The sequence below is a fragment of the Cydia amplana genome, chromosome 8 (genome assembly GCF_948474715.1).
Source record: "Cydia amplana chromosome 8, ilCydAmpl1.1, whole genome shotgun sequence".
Lineage (NCBI taxonomy): Eukaryota > Metazoa > Arthropoda > Insecta > Lepidoptera > Tortricidae > Cydia > Cydia amplana.
Window position 1 is genome coordinate 14,838,277 of NC_086076.1, and position 11,815 is coordinate 14,850,091.

The 11,815-nt window shown below is 34.7% G+C and overlaps 2 protein-coding genes across 2 annotated transcripts in view; one reads left to right on the top strand and one right to left on the bottom strand.

Annotated features, from left to right (window-relative positions):
* The window catches only part of LOC134650090 (nuclear migration protein nudC), a 47,731-nt gene extending 41,853 nt beyond the window's left edge, over positions 1-5,878 (bottom strand). The window contains exons 1-4 of the mRNA XM_063504920.1: positions 5,653-5,878; positions 4,473-4,550; positions 3,704-3,920; positions 2,443-2,612 (exon numbers count right to left, since the gene is read on the bottom strand). Coding sequence (XP_063360990.1) covers positions 2,443-2,612; positions 3,704-3,920; positions 4,473-4,550; positions 5,653-5,727 — 540 coding nt within the window. The 5' untranslated portion in view covers positions 5,728-5,878. The remainder of the gene's footprint in view (positions 1-2,442; positions 2,613-3,703; positions 3,921-4,472; positions 4,551-5,652) is intronic.
* A 1,661-nt stretch (positions 5,879-7,539) lies between these two features.
* Positions 7,540-11,815, top strand: LOC134650091 (broad-complex core protein isoforms 1/2/3/4/5-like). Its single transcript, XM_063504921.1, has 5 exons — positions 7,540-7,989; positions 8,271-8,447; positions 8,705-9,034; positions 9,748-9,895; positions 10,697-11,815. Exons 1-5 carry the CDS (start codon positions 7,810-7,812, stop codon positions 11,263-11,265), a joined length of 1,404 nt encoding a protein of 467 aa, XP_063360991.1. The 5' UTR covers positions 7,540-7,809; the 3' UTR covers positions 11,266-11,815.

Here is an 11,815-nt window from a genome sequence, read left to right on the forward strand (position 1 = left end):
CGACAAAGAGGAATCTAATATTTAAAACTTTCGCGTTTTGAACACATATTAACTCACATTTATAGACGGGTCTAACGCGAAATTTTTTCAATTACCTTTATTTACCGACGTTTCGACACAGGTTTCACTAGTCGTGGTCGCGGCTAACTGATGTCCCAGCAAAATGTCAAAACAGAGATTTGTGCAACTACCTCTGTTAGATCCGTCTATAAATGTGAGTTAAAAGAGGAATCTGTATTTGCGCAATTTTAGCATTTGTACACTGGTTATAAATTATTAGTGCAATATACCTATTATCATTATCCAGTAACTTATTTAGTTCAATTTAGTTATACATATTTAAAGTAATGGATGTTAATTTATATATTGGGATGTGAATGATGATTGACGTTGGTTTCTTGTTATAATTTAAACTAGGATGAATGAATAGTAGAGTCCGTCTAAGCTAACTCTGAAAAGTGTTGAAGTGCCACCATAAACATCAAATTTCTAGAGTCGGACCAAGCTAATTGTGCATGGCATTTTCAATGACAAAGTGTAGCAATGTCATAACTGATGTCAAATTTCTATGAAAATATGACGATTATAATGACACTCTCACTTTGTTCTGTTCAAGTTGGCGCACAGTTAGCTACTAAGTCTTTAAAGTGGCACTGCCAAACTTTGTCGCTGACAAGTATGTGTAGACTTAGCTTAGACACCCTCTACTCGTAACGAAAAGGTACCAAGTAATGTATGAAATTTAAGGTTATTATGAAAAGGTTGTTATTACAACGCCGTATTTAGGAATTTTGGTAACTTTTTCTTAAGCATATCTTGTTAATATTTCAGTGATAGTTACATAGCTAGAACTTAAGGTCATTTCATACAAATTAAGGCATATTTGCCTAATAATGTGGACTTTGTCGTTGCGTTAATGTCCACGAATAAACGAAAAGTGGCATTGGTGGTGCCTAGATACGTTACACGAAGTGCGTTTTTATATTGTTCTTTTGTTCTCTATTTAATCAAGGCCACCTGAGGAACCATAGGTACTTAATCTTTTCTAAAGGTTTCAGGGTGTATCAAACTTTTATTTTAATTCTATTACTTTTAACCAGGTTTTAACCCAGATGCCTTTTAGAGAAAAAGGATTAGTGGAAAGTTGTAAATTTTCGTTATTTCACATGAAAATTTGCATCTTTTATAAGTAACATAAGTACTTAGTAAAGCAAGAAAATATACTTTTACTATAATTGTAAAATACTATTAAGGAAGAACTGTGATAAAATTAAACAGAATATATCCCTGAAAGTTTTTGTATTTTTTCAACACCTCAAAGGCTAATTTTATACCACTCGCAGACTTTGCAATTTATTATGGCATCCCACTATCTACTAGCGACATCTAGTTTCAGTGGACGTACCTACTATTTAGAACGAGAAATAGATAACCGATTGCGCTTGCTTAGATCTAAATCCTAATATGTTACGCTAACTAAAGTAAGGACGCTAAGCACAAAGAATTTCGTACATTAACCCGCCTCTTCCTGTCTCTATCTCACACGCGTAATAATATTGCTGTCCCGCCCGTTACATATTAGAAAATTTCATGAGTATAGAGTCTGTACACCCTAAAAACCTGTAATAAGAATTAATAAAATCGCTTACCTGACCTACACCAAGAAACCGCCAATCCCGGCGAAGACCTGGAAACTTAAGACACCCGTACTCACTGCGGGGACCTGCCCCAACAAATCAGCAATATGCACCTAAGTACTAGACACATCATAGATATCCTCTATACAAAGAGCAACCGGCCGCCCGTATTTCTAGCGAGGACCAATTGACTCACACAAGTGATACAAAAAAAAAAAACATTCCACGACTCTTCTCTTTCCGCACAGACTCTACTGAAGAAAGCGCCTGATAAAAATCCGCATACTTCTGTGGATTTCTTTATAATGCCAAATAAAGTTATCGTGGTGCCTATCTGAAATTGTTTCCAACCACTTGACACATTGGCAATCCTCATACAGAAGCTTATAGCCAGTGATCAGGGATTTCTATGCCACACCGCGGGATATCAAGTCGAAATGGTAATATGGATACGCCACTTGGCCCGCGATAGGAACAAAACTGTTCGAAAAGTAAACGCTATTTCGGTGTTGGTAATTCGTTTATAAAATAAAGGACTGTAAAAAAACAGTGTTGGTTATGATTTAAAAAAAAAATATTATTCAAAAAATTATTAAGTTTTCAATTTTTCAATTTCAAATTTTCAATTATTAATATTAATAATATATGCAATGCATGGTTAATTGATTAACAGTAACATGCCAAAACACTCTCCTATATCGCACACGAATCCCGGAATCCCGCGGCATATCCATACTACCATAATGATTGAGGTCATTCACCCCAAGTTGCATAGAAATCCCCGATCACTGCTTATAGCACTTACCTCAACCTCTTCCAAAGTCTGCGTCCACCGGTAGTGCTCCAGATCACAACCGTTGCCAGCGTTAGGCTTAATCTTGCCTTTTTCTTTGGGGTCGTCATCTTCTTCTTCTGCAGGTTTGTCGGCTTCAGTGCTGCTTTCACCACCATCGCCACTTCCAACCTCTTGTGTTTCTAGAAAAGAAAATAATTACAGCATGATAGATTTTGGGGCTGATAAATTACTTTTTTCATTTGTGGTTTTAAATTACATATATCAGCCATTCTCAAAGTGTGTTCCGCGGAACCCTAGGGTTCCGCGACACCCCTGCAGGGGTTCCGCAAGAATTTAGAATAATAAAATAAGCATAATTATTATGCTTATTAATAAAAAAATACAATTCTAAAAACTATTGTTTTATTGTAGGGTTCCATCAAGTATTTCGCTTTCCAAAAGGGTTCCGTCAAAAAAAAGATTGAGAACCGCTCACATACATAGTTTAAAAATTATACAGAAGACCTAAAGGAACATAATAAAGATTCATTAAAGCATGGTTTATTAGCTAATTTAGCTGAGGTTCCCAAACTATTTTGCAGGTTTCACTGTTCCTTAGTAAAAAAAAAATCCTCAAACAATTAGGACATTACCCCCTTTTCTGCAACACTAAGTTTTCTAAAATTTCATGTCACTTAAAAAGTTTGACAAAACATTTGCATCAATTCTTATTTCTGTTACAAGTTGTTTGAGAGATCTACGTAAATTATACTTTGTTAACTTAATAGTTAATATGATTTAATAGTTAATAGTTTATATGATTCCCACCAACGGGCGGAATCGGCGCGCATTTCACATTTGTACGGCCGCAAGCCCGTCGGCTCCTCGCGGACGGCTCCGGTCGGACTCTCGGTGCCATACACACATTGAAAATGCGCTCTGTGGGAATCATATATTTAACAAAAAGTTGTTGAATGTAATACAGAGGTAAATTCGAAGAATAAAACGTGCCGCTACTTTTACAGCTGAAACTGAGCCATATGTTTTCTGGTTACTGAATTGTCCAACAACAATTTTTCAATCAGTGTGACCACATAATACATGTTGCTGTACAGCGCTATCTCATTTAGCCGTCAAATTTGAAGCACGAAATTATCTTAAGAGTTTGAGCGGAAAGAGAAGATTCGTGGAATGTATGAGGCCCAATACATACGACTCTTCTCTTTTCGAACAGACTCTACACATCTTGCTCAATAAATGTGTTTTTGACTATAATAAATAACACACTCACTGTTCTTTTCCAAATCTATATCGGCTTGCATTTTATCAGCCTCTTGTTCAGTCAGCTCCACAATCTTAGCTGGCTCGAAATCTTGTACAAGACGCTCTTTCTCTTTCTTTGCCTGTATATCTTTCAGTCTCTTCGCTTCTTCCTCTTTTTCTTTCTTGATTTTATCTGCTGCCTCCTTAGCTTTTGTTGCATGGGCGTAGAATGTATCTTTGACCACCTGAAATTATTTAACCTTGTATTTAGCATTTGATAAAAAAATTAGAATATTGGTGCTGTTATTATTAAACCTCTGTATTAAAACATTTATTGAATAGACAAATAGAAACATTAAAAAATGCCATTTTCAGTGTGTTCACCTTTGCTTATTGGACATTGTGAGCTTGCAATAATGGATATTTTTTCTTTTACTTTAGGGCTTTCCCTATAGGGTCTGTGCGGAAAGAGAACAGTTGTAGAATGTATGGGCCCCTACATTTCACGACTCTTCTCTTTCCGCACAGACTATCATCTTTATTGCACAAATCTCTGTTTTGACATTTTGCTGGGACATCAGTTGGCCACGACCATGACCAGTGAAACCTGTGTCGAAATGTCGGTATATAAAGGTAATTGAATAAATTTAGCGTTAGACCCGTCTATAAATGTGAGTTAATATCTTAATTGCTTGTTTCAATCAAATTATTACTAGAATATTAAGCTGAAGGAGCTAAAGTGGTATTTAGCAAACTATAGTGGCTTTATAAGTAATACCTAGATTTGAATCTCTTACCTTTTCCCATTCCCCATCTTTTCCTCCAGTAAAGAAGTCAGTTTTTCTTGAAAGGAAACTGACAATGGTTTGAAGGAGCTGGAAATATTCATGATATTTACACAATGATTATGTTTGACTATTCAGCAGATAAAAATATAAATTAATAAAGTTTCTGAGGTTGGTTGCACCAAATTAATTGTCATAGTTAAAACATTTGCAAAATTTTAGAGTATGGGATTGGGAAGTTTCATAGTTCTCCACCGAGTGACTTTGATCAGTTTGTCTGCAACTGGTCCATATGGGCCATTTTATTTAAAGTTGTCCCCTACACTTTTTTTTTTAATTTGTTAATTTCTATGTTATTTGTACTCAGAAGCACGAGCTCTTTCTATCCTAATAGGAGAAAAAAGTATTCCATTACCATTTTTCATAGACATTGTATGGCGGTTTCGGAATGGAAAGATAGAAAAATGTATGGAACTCTTGGGACACTTTTTTTCTCCTATTAGGATCAAAAGAGCTCATGATTCTGAGTAGAAATAACATAAAAAATCCCAATTTTGGAAAAAAGTGTAGGGGACAACTTTAAATAAATTGGCCCATATTCATTCTCATATCTTCACATAGTCAGAATTCAAGTGTTTGTCGAATTTAATAATATTAAATTAACTGTAATCATATTATGATTACAGTTACTGAAGTTCCAAATATATTTGAATAGACTCTCTATTAAAATTGAGGCAACTTCATGGATCAAGGATAGAAGATGGTTGGTAAAGTCTACTGCAGTGGTTCCTAACCTTTTCAGTTCGGTCACCCCTATGACTAACTAGGGAACCTGATTTTACCCCTCCTCCCAATGGTAATAAAAAAATAAAACGTGTACGTTTGTTGTATTGTTATATTAGGTTAGCTTATTACCCCCGTAAAATACCAGTTTTACCCCCAGGTTAGGAACCACTGGTCTACTGCTTCAAAATATGATGTTCTCAATTAAGTGATAGTGAAAAAAAAACAAATACATTAAAAACTAGAAGAGTACTAGTATAGAACGATATGAAGATCTCATTAGAAATAGATAATTTACCAGTCACTGTTCCTAACCTCAACGACTTTGGTTTAGGACTTTTAGGTCAAGCTTCTAGACTCAAGTTCAGCAAGTAAATAATAAAAGTAGATAAAACAACATATAACTTACGTCTTTGACACCGCCCTCGTGCTGCTGAGCCATCGCTAGCAGCATCGTATCAAACCTTTCGGGATCGTTAGCCATTTCAATACAACTGCCTTAGACTTTTGTCACTAGTAATGCCACTTAATGTTATTTGGAACAAAGGATGTTATTCGTGTTTTCTATACAAAGAAATAGCTCTGTAATGATGATCGAATTGGCTTCTTGTTTTGTTTGCAGAACCGCAGAACGTAGTTACCGGTTACCGCGACTACCGCGTTGCTCTGTTTTTCAATGCGTCAAGTACCAGCTGTCAAGTAGACAGAAGCAGGCTGACGCAACTAGGAACAAAAAAATTTTTTGTATGGAAGTTGGTGACCTGACCATAGCAAAAAAAAACAAAATAAAACAACCTGTGCTATTTTATTTAGCTGTCAAGTCAACTGTCAGCCATATTGCTTTACTTGTCATGGATGTGTCATGGCGCCTTGCATGTGTTATTCGTGTATTTTTTGGACTTTAATTTTCAAAAACATTTACCATTTTCAAATACAATCAAATGCGATAAAAACATATAGTGACTCCATAGATGTTGTGTAAATGCCACCGAAAATCAAGGTCTTTAAATGCGAAATATGTGGCAATCGCTACACTCGCGATGTTCCCAAAAAATTAAAGTTCATGGCGAAATTTCCGTTAGATAAAGACCGGTAAGTATTTCTGTATACTTTTAGCCTTATTTTGGTGTAGCAGGCTATAAACACATTGAAAATAAGATATTTCATATCCATTTTCATTGTCAACTAGGGATGTACTACAAGTATCGATAACTGCAGCTTTATTTGTTTATCAATGTAAATAATATTAGTAATATGAGTGAAATTTCCTGATAGAGTTTGGCCAAGAAAAGTCTGCAGCGATTTTGATAGCCCACGCGGTTCAAGTGTTATTTATACGTCATAATTTCAAAGACGTTTGATGTTTAAAATAACACATGCACATGAAAATTTTCCCAGGTGCATATCTTCCTTGCAGGAAATTTTCCTTTTGCCATTATACCTACTCACATAATTTCCTATTTTTAGAATCTCCCTTTCACGCTACATTTTCCTGGCAAACTGTAATTATATAACACATTTAGATGTTTTCTGTATGTTTTCAGGTGCAAGCAGTGGGACAAATTAATTAGGGAACGAAGACCTGGGAAGAAAAATTACATGCATTAGAATTTGTATGCGGAGACCAAGATACCATTTCGAAAAAAATAAGCTTTTAATAAAAAAACATGTGTCATTTTGCTCCATCCTCCAAAATATTTCTGGTCCACATTTAAGTCCAACCATGTATCAGTCCACTCAAAGAACACTATATAAATAACGTACGACTTAAATGTGGACTCGATCCTAACCTGAGTACGAAATTTGTTGACAGGAGCCTATGTTTTTCAACCATCCCCATTTTATCGATATTGATATTTTTTTATCGATATCGATAAAATACGCAAACGTGTAGGATGCTACACTATTTAAGTCTGTTATGTTGGTAGTATTGTTCTTTGACAGTTCTTTGTCGTACATGTTGGTAATGATTGGAGAACCAAACATACACAGACTGGAAAAATTGATTCAAATCGCTAGTATGGAAGTCCCGTCTCTTAAAACATAGTGATTATATTCTCTTTGGACAGGAGTTTCAAAATAGTTATTTTCGATGTGTGCGAAAAAGAGGAAATCGCACTTGTATCGAAAATAACTATTCTCAAATTTGTTTTCTAGAAAGAGAAAGAGAACGACTCTTTTTTGAACCACAGATAAGAAAATTTGTCTTTACAGTTTGACCAACCTAAGACTCTTGATCATCTCTTGATAGTGTATCTGCATTTTTTTCATTAGCTTAAACAGTTTTTAAATAGAGGGCAACCAACACACACGATACGCGCGCGCCCTCGAGTGAAAGAATCAATGGAGGTCATTCATTGCATTTTTGTGCATTTCATACGACCGATAACAAATAGTTGAATCGAAAAGTTACAGTTGTGAGTGAAAGTTTAATTAGGACTATTGTAATGTGTGTTTCTGATGAGACAAAATGTAGTAAAGTGTCCTTTCTAAAAAAACAATCATATTGCCGTGTGTCAAAATAAAGGTGGTCAGCAAGCGCGGAGTATTTTCTAAAAACGTAACCATGGCAGATCAGTTTTGTTTACGTTGGAACAATTTCCAGACCAATATAGTGAGTGCATTGGACTCATTGAAGTGTTCTGAGGATTTGGTCGACGTGACACTTACATGTGAAGGAAGAAATATCAAGGCTCATAAAGTTATACTGTCAGCCTGCAGTCCGTACTTCAGGAATGTGTTCAAGGTGAATGACTCGCTACATTAACAACCTTGGAGTTTAGTTTGTACGGCTCCTCTGATGTAAAAGTATGTTTTCCAAGGACTTTGTAGCTACTGCCATGATGCAATTTCAATGAACATAACTATTTGTTTACCTTCTTATTTTATTGACCTTTCAATTAAAGATATTCATTTTTTAAATATTTTCACCTACATCTTTAAAACGCTACTAATACTTTCAATCATTTAGCAGGTAATTTTTTATTCTGTTACTGTTTTTCATAACAAACAATTATACTATTTCAGGAAAATCCATGTCAGCATCCTGTGATCATTCTCAAAGATGTATCTGCCGATGACATCGTCAGCTTGCTCTCATACATGTACCAGGGAGAAGTGTTCATAGAAGAGAGCAAGTTGTCTTCATTCCTCCATACGGCAGCCCTGCTGCAAGTTAAAGGATTGACTGGAGTAACACAACAGGTAATTATTGCTACCCAGAGATAGTAATTATTAAAAATCAACTTAAACCCTCAACTCGCAGGGTTTTGCCAGCCAACAAGCCTTAAAGTTTTGAATTTGGAATTGAATTTTCATTCTTTTTGCTGATCCAATATTGCATTAGTGGAAACCAAGGCGTTAAGAAATAGTTTTACTATGTTTTTTTTGCTTCAGTACAAGATAAAAGCATAAATTGGAAATAAAATAATATTTTTTTAATTGTGCTTGTTTTTTTACAGAAAGAAAACTTTATATCTCCAAATACATCAAACAAACTTTATACACAACTAACAATATCTTCAAAAACACCATTTGGAGCTTCAAGCAAAGAAGTAAAAATCCCCGCTCTAAAGAAAAGGAGGAGCAGTACATCTGATAAACCGAATGATATTGGAGAGAGTCACAAAAAGAGTAAATTATTAGAAACTTGTGATATTTACAATAAGAGTAATCTATCACATTTAATGGTAGATAATCCGGTTTTTGTAGCTGAGAAAAAAGTTGAGAAGAAACCTGAAAACTGTCCAGAACCCATCATGGCTAATGGGAAAACCTCTAAACTGAATCAGGTATTTATTTTTCACATTATCTACACTTACATATTTTGTGGAAGACTTTATTTCTTTAAATTTTCTGATTATGTTTATAATTTGTTTTACTGTAGACCAAATAAGACCAAAACACTTATTTATATTAATATATATGTTCACTCACAAGTCTTCATACACAATTTCATATTTTACAACAAAAAACATTTATCCTCCTAAGGCCCAACGAAAAATTGAGTATGTAGTCAGTACGGCCCGTAGTCCTACCTGCTAGTACTATTGTTTTATACTTGTTCAGACCCAAGTACTTAAAAGACTTTTTTTAATGTTATTGTACTTATACAGCACCTTGTACAGCACTTTGATTTTTTTTACGAACTTGTTAAAGGGCTCACAGACAAAACAAAACAGTCCTTTAGAAGTTCGTACACGCCAATTTCGATAAGCGCAAAATTTGAAAACAAAATGATGGGTTTTCTATTAAGCCCTACTGGTAGGACCGTGGTACGCTATGACTACACAATTGTTGTAGGAGCTGGGTCTGTATAAGAAAGTTAATAAAGTACTATGGGTAGGACCTTGGGCCTAGGTTATGTTTAATTTGTATCAATTCTAAATTATCTGGGGAGAAATGAGATATGACAGAAAAATCCCACACAGGCAAAGCCATGGATATACTAAAATACTAAAATAGATAGAATTATACTAAAATAAAATTCTTTATTTCGTTTCAGGCTCAAGGTGACAACATTCCTTTATCAATAAAAACAGAGCAGATTGATGACAACAATTCACCCATCTCGGTGCCCACAAATAACTCGGAAAATGATGACAGTCTTCCAGATTACGAAAACAGTATGCTTGCCAGGTCCTTGTTACAAGGTAAATATTGGTTTGAACCCATGAATGATCAATCTAATAAATTAATCAATCCCATGTGGTATGGGTAGGGTGCAGAAAAAGTCCCTGAAATGCAAACTATCTTTATCCTCTAGCCGCCCATACGTCAAATCTTGCCAAGCAAAATGAAATTTTATTTTGTCAACACAAAGTTCAAATTAGAATGGAACAGGAGACATTTTTATAGGTCTCTGGGTGGCTAGAGGTTATTTAGGTTTGGGGTTCTGAATGTTCTGATTTATCTATCCTCGAAGTTCTTTAAAAAATATTGTAACATAAACTTCACATAAAACCTTAATATTGTAAAGTATTAATTACTTACTATTCCTCAGATGACAAACAAAACTCACTAATTGCATAATAATAATTAAACAAACACCCCTCCTATTGCATTGGGGGTTAAATATCAACCTTGTTTTCTTAATAGTATGGTTCACTATTGCTCTAAATTTGTTATAGTAATTACTGAGTTTTGGTTGTAACTTAATGATATATAAACACTAAATGGTGTAAAACTGTGTTTGTGAATTATCAAGAGGCATGCAAAACAAATAAGAGGCAAGTTACATTGTAATATGATTGGCAAGAGTAACTAAGTAAATAGGCAAAACAGATTTCATTACCTTATTCTACATCAAAGTACCTAGCTCATTATGATAAACATTAGTTGTAGTTTTTTGGTAAAACATGCAGTTAATATTAAATTATAATAGTGTATTTTGACAATTTGACATTGAACAATTTATTTACCCTATTTTAAAACATACTTTTTTCTTATTTCAGGAATTAACCCATCTAAAAGTGATATCAGTGCCAACAATAATACAACAACCAAGAAAGTGTCAAACATAGCAGATATGTGTGTGTCGCGAAGTAAGGACGCAAATAATGAATCTCCAACAACCAATCCTGCAGCAAAGAGCCCTCTAAAAGTAGTGTCTGGAGAGGACTTTTTAGTGAAACCTGAAAAACAATCACCGAAGTCAGATATTGAGTATGAACCGGAAATATTGCTCTCGGAGCAGCAAGACAGTACAGATGCAGAAAACACATTCTCACAGGAACAATCTCAAGCGTTACTATTACTGGCAGGCATGTCAAGTGTCACCGGATTATCAGTAGGTGCTTCAACTTCACAGGGAGTCTCCCACCAGTCAAACCATGCCGCTATCTGCGGTGACTGTCCACATTGCGGCATGAAGTATTCTAACCAATCTGCGCTAAAATACCATGTCAGACTTATGCACTCTGACTTAACCAATCGTCTTTGCTGTTATCTTTGCCCCAGGTCTTTTACAATGCGAGAGACGTTTAAAGAGCACATGTGGTCCAGCCATGGACAAAGAAATTAAATTTTACTAATGCAAGTTAATAAAGGATAAAGTACACTACAAAATGTTTATGCTAAATCGTAATCTACGTTATGTAGAGAATGTCTTATTTAAGATTTTAGATTTAATTCCAAACGATATTTAAATATGTAATGTCAGTGAGTTATTTATGGTGGTTACTAAGGATTCAATTGTGCCTTAAAGTTATGTAGTTGTATTCAGAGTTTAGTAAAATAAACGTGCCTTTTAAAAAAGAAATTTGCCGTCCTACATTTATCGGAAGACACTTTATGTTAGCGTAAGCAATTTTACATAACATTTGGCGAAAAATTGGGATAATCCGATACCTTTAATTGAAATTTATCATTTATTAGCCTTTTAAATGTTTAGACTAAGACAGATTTATTGTTATATTGTTTTTAATTTATGGAAACAGTCACTTTATTTCATTATTTCTAACTAGATTTTTTCAGTTTTAGCTTAAACTGAATGTTGGGAGTAACTTTAGAAACAAAATGTGAGGTGTAAATAACAAAACAATGAAAATTTTCTGGTTTGTAATTGGTGCTAA

Bases quoted from the DNA above. Each gene is read 5' to 3' on its own strand.
- LOC134650091 (XM_063504921.1), top strand. From the start codon at position 7,810: ATGGCAGATCAGTTTTGTTTACGTTGGAACAATTTCCAGACCAATATA. The intron at 7,990-8,270 runs GTGAATGACTCG...ATACTATTTCAG, and splicing joins ACTTCAGGAATGTGTTCAAG to GAAAATCCATGTCAGCATCC. The intron at 9,035-9,747 runs GTATTTATTTTT...ATTTCGTTTCAG, and splicing joins AAACCTCTAAACTGAATCAG to GCTCAAGGTGACAACATTCC.